General features: G+C 45.1%; 1 protein-coding gene across 2 annotated transcripts in view; it reads right to left on the reverse strand.

Annotated features, from left to right (window-relative positions):
* Window positions 1-5,000, reverse strand: part of LOC143021770 (uncharacterized) — an 11,664-nt gene that overhangs the window by 1,950 nt on the left and 4,714 nt on the right. Inside the window, exons 2-3 of one of the 2 annotated variants that reach the window (XM_076179485.1) lie at window positions 4,126-4,261; window positions 2,938-3,917 (exon numbers count right to left, since the gene is read on the reverse strand). In XM_076179485.1, coding sequence (XP_076035600.1) covers window positions 2,938-3,917; window positions 4,126-4,261 — 1,116 coding nt within the window. Of the gene's footprint in view, window positions 1-1,249; window positions 3,918-4,125; window positions 4,262-5,000 lie in introns of those variants that run through there. The other variant, XM_076179484.1, reaches the window with a different exon arrangement.

Consider the following 5,000-nt stretch of genomic DNA (forward strand, 5'->3'; position numbering starts at 1 on the left):
AATGGGTTCAAATTGGAAAAAAATTAGGTTTAAGAAGGAAATAGGCGAGGACTGGTTTATCAACAGAGTGGTTAACGAATGGAATAAACTTAGTAATTATGTAGTGAGCGCTGAAACATCTGGTTGTTTAAAAAAAAAATAGATAACTTTATGAATAGGGATGACATGTGATAAGGGATATGGAACTCCCTAGTTTAGGTCTTACGGTCTCTTGCAGTCTCCGCCAGTCTTATGTTGTTATGGACTTGAGGTCCAGCGTGAGGTCAGAGTCGATTTTAAGGCTGAAGTCTCTAAGACTCTTTAGCTCGAAGATGAGGTTCAAGGTCCATCTTGATGGACGTCATCGAGTCCTCAAGTTTGTAAACAAACGCATACGCGTGAACACGTGCACAAACACACACACACACACACACACACACACACACACACACACACACACACACACACACACACACACACACACACACACACACACACACACACACACACACACACACACACACACACACACACGCACACACACTCGCGCGCACACACACACACACACACACACACACACACACACACACACACACACACACACACACACACACACACACACACACACACAACCACACACACACCCCCACGCACCCCCACACACACACGCACAAACACGTACACACACACACACACACACACACACACACACACACACACACACACACACACACACACACACACACACACACACACACACACACACACACACACGCACGCACACACACACACACACACACACACACACACACACACACACACACACACACACACACACACACACACACACACACACACACACACACACACACACACGCGCGCGCGCGCGCGCACACATCATAGAATATCGTGCCTAAAGACTTGTAAGAGAGAAGACATTGAGTCAGTTCTATAATTTAACTAAAAATATGCAGTATAACTATAAAATGTAACTAAGAGGTCCAGTTTAACCGTTAATTAGGTAATGTAACTATGTGTATTATTTATTGTCAGCAGGTGATTAAAATCAGCTCTGGGGTGATTTTCAAACCAAAATCGATCTCATTCTATAAGTATTTTTTTATTTTTCGTTGGATGATTTAAGAAAATTTTGGCCGTTAGAAAAAAAAATAAAAATTGTGGAAGACAGTTCGAAGTCCGATTCAAAATTCAAAATTCGAGACTCAGAGTTTAGAATTTAAAAATCAAAATTCAAAATTCAAAATTCAAATTCGCGTTCAATTCATTTATTAAATGTTCTTAGAGTACATCACAATTGAAATGAAGAATACATTTGCTATTCAAATTCGCGTTCAATTCATTTATTAAATGTTCTTAGAGTACATCACAATTGAAATGAAGAATACATTTACTGATTCTGTTAAATATAATGTTTATTTTGACACCTCTGGCATAGCCACCCTTTGAAAATCAAATTCTGATTAAAAAAAATTCAAAGTAGAGTTGAAGTCTATCCCACTGAGCTAAGAACGTAAGAGCATAAGAAGGGAGGAGACTGCAATAGACCATAAGGCAAACACTAGGCAGTTCCATGTCCCTTATTACCTGTCATCCACAATGATATCTAATCTTGTCTTAAAACAACCAATTATTTCAGGCTCTCTACAGGGTTACCAAGTCTATTCCATTCGTTAATCATTCTGTTGGTAAACCAGTTCTTGCCTGTGTCCTTCTTAAACATTTCGTGTAATCTTTAGCTAATATTGTTTTAGTTACCTACAGGCGATATCGTTTATCTAAAGGGGTTATCACATTGGCCTATTTTTCCTACAACCTCCGATTCATTGGCGGAACCGCCCACCTCCAGAATTTTTTCCGCCGCAAAATCACAATGGCATACTATTTTGTTTTCTCAATAAATTAGGTAAAATATCATTTAATATGATGGAGGAAAATTATTTTTCTCCAGCATATAATCAGAATCCTTGCCGAAAACTGCTGCTATGGGCTGCAAATCTTCTTCAACAGCCGGAGGAAAAATAGCTCAGTGTGATAACATCTTAAGCCTGAAAACCTATTGTCATAGACATTGATGTCCTTTCGTGATTTTATTCTTGTTAACTTAGAATGATTTAATTCAAATTCAAATTGGCCGAGAGGGGGATTGCGGACAAGAAGGGCATATATCCAGAACCTCTCTACCGCTGGCCAGAATAAAAACATCAATGTCTCAAAGCAAATTTTACTTCAACTTCTCCCAAGATATTATCCTAGATGCCGCCAGAGTATTTTATTCAATTTTTGTAGGGTGACGCCAGCTGGGGACACAGGTTCCTTCATGACCAATATTACTTTAGTGTGTTGTTGTATCAATACATTTCAATACAATATTATTCTAGTTTATTACTTTAGCATATTATTGATGAGGAGAAATAATGATGGGGAGAAAAGAGTATTGATGGTGGGGGAGAATATTGATTCATTATATTGTGTATTATTTTACTGCATTAATGATGAAAAAAAATTGATGGGGAGAGAAGAGTATTGATGGTGGGGGAAGAATACTGATTATATTGTGTATTATTTGAGTTTATTATTGATAAGGAGAAGCATTGATGAGCAGAAAAGAGTATTGATGGAGGAGGATATTGATTCAATATATTGTGTATTATTCTAGTATATTATGAACGAGGAGAAGTATTGATGGGGAGAGAAGAATATTGATGGTTGGGGGAAGAATATTGACTCAATATATTGTGTATTAGTTTAGTGTACTGTATTATGGACGAGGAGCAGTATTGACGGTGAGAGAAGAGTATTGATAGGGTAGGGGAGAATATTGATTCATTATATTGCTTCAATAATATTGGTCGCTCAACTGCCACTTGGAGGACTAGCTCGAGGCTAAGGTTCAAGGACGAGGTCACCGGCCGTAGGACTGAGACGAAGGCGACCTACCGTGTTCGCCGGAGTCGTCCGTCCTCCTTGGGGGTCCGTAGGCCTGGTTCAGGGCAATGTCCGGGCCGAATCCGGGACGTCCGGACTGCTGGGGGACTCCTCCTAGAATTCCTCCGCTACCGATGCCTCCGGAAGTTCCACAGCATCCGGGGCTTCCGGATCCGGGACCTCCAAAACCGCCTCCGGGAGCACCTGCTCCAGGAACACTGAGGAACTGGGCGGGGGTTCCGGTTACAGTACCGGGTCTGGCCGTAAATCCAGGGCCTCCGGTTCCAGTGATGTGTCCGGGAGAACCAAATCCGGGCGATCCGGCTCCGCCGCTATGTCCGGGAGAACCAAATCCGGGCGATCCGGCTCCGCCGCTATGTCCGGGAGAACCAAATCCGGGCGATCCGGCCCCGCCGCTATGTCCGGGAGAACCAAATCCGGGCGATCCGGCTCCGCCGCCATGTCCGGGAGAACCAAATCCGGGCGATCCGGCTCCGCCGCCATGTCCGGGAGAACCAAATCCGGGCGATCCGGCTCCGCCGCCATGTCCGGGGGCTACTCCAGGAACTCCTCCTGGAACATTGACGAATCCTGAAGGTCCGAAGGAGGTCGAACTTGAGGACGAGCTCGAGGAGGAGCTGGAGGAGGAGGAGGTGTGCGTCCCGAAGGGAACAACTCCTCCAACGACACCACCAGGTCGTCCTCCAACACTTCCGGGACTTCCGGCACCGCCATGAGGTGATCCTCCGGTAAATCCTCCTCCGGGGGAACCACCAACACCTCCGTGGCCAAAGTTGATAGGTCGTCCTCCATGCCCAGGTTGTCCTCCATGCCCAGGTCCTCCTCCAACTCCTGGTCCTGCGCCTCCGTGCCCGAAGGATCCGGGTCGGGCTCCTCCTCCAAATCCACCTCCAAATCCTCCACCACTCGAGGAGCTGCTTGACGAAGAGCTTGCCGAACTTGCTCCGCCGCCGCCGCTTCCTCTATAGTTCCTGAGAAAAAAAGTAAACAAATTAATTCATGTGTGTGTGTGTGTGTTTCACCACGGTCTTGGATCACATTTTGGATATGTGATCAACAGACGTTACCCTCCCGGATGAGAGCTTAGAGCTCATATATTGCCCGATCTATGGTAATGATGTGACCTTACACACACGCGCGCACTTACACATATATACAAAAAAAAAAAAAAAAACTTACTGGAGAAACTGTTGTGCGCCCGATCCTGGGGGGCCCGCGTGTTTGTTGCCCTTGCCCGGGGGCCACCCGGCGAGGCTCCCGGCGAGGCTCCCGGGGGCCACCAGGAGGACGGAGAACAGCAAGACGGTTGAACGCACTAGAAAAGAAGAGAAAAATAATTTATGTTATTATCTAAAAAAGAGAAAAGAGAGGAAAATGGGGTGGAAGAAGTGGAACACACAGAAAAACAATAGAAAATAATCTAAGTTTTCATTTAAAAAAAGAGAGGAAAGAGGAGAAGAGGAACATATGGACGAGTGTGAAAGAAAGTAAAACACGTGGAGGAAGAAGAGGAGGAGGAGGAAGAGGAAGGAAAGGAGGAGGAAGAATAGGAGGAAGGGGAGGGTAAGAAGAGTGGTGAAACAGGTGAAGGAATAGAAGAGAGAATGGGTAGGAGGAGGAGAACAGGACGGAAGGTAATCGATGAGGAGGAGTAGGAGGAGGAAGAGGAAGAGGAAGAATAGAGGCGAAACAGAAGTGAGACAAGAAGGAGAGGACGAGGAGGAAGAAAAAAATAAGAAGAAAGAGTTGAATCAAAATAAGGAAGAAATGTGGAGGTGGAGGACAAGGAGGAGGAACAGGAGGAGATGGAAGAGAGGAGGGAGAGGAACTTAAATATGGGCTTTGGAAAATTGCATGTGTCTGTCATAAAACGCGCGCGCGCGCGTGTGTGTGTGTGTGTGCGTGTGTGTGATTCACCATGGTCTTGGATCACGTGTTGGAATTGTGATCGCCAGCTATTTTCCTCCCGAAAGAGAGCTCAGAGCTCATATATGACCGATCTATGATGTGTGTGTGTGTGTGTGTGTGTGTGTGTGTGTGTGTGTGTGTGTGTG

Source organism: Oratosquilla oratoria, chromosome 42, assembly GCF_046742065.1.
Source record: "Oratosquilla oratoria isolate Oo_2021 chromosome 42, ASM4674206v1, whole genome shotgun sequence".
Classification (NCBI taxonomy): Eukaryota; Metazoa; Arthropoda; class Malacostraca; order Stomatopoda; family Squillidae; genus Oratosquilla; species Oratosquilla oratoria.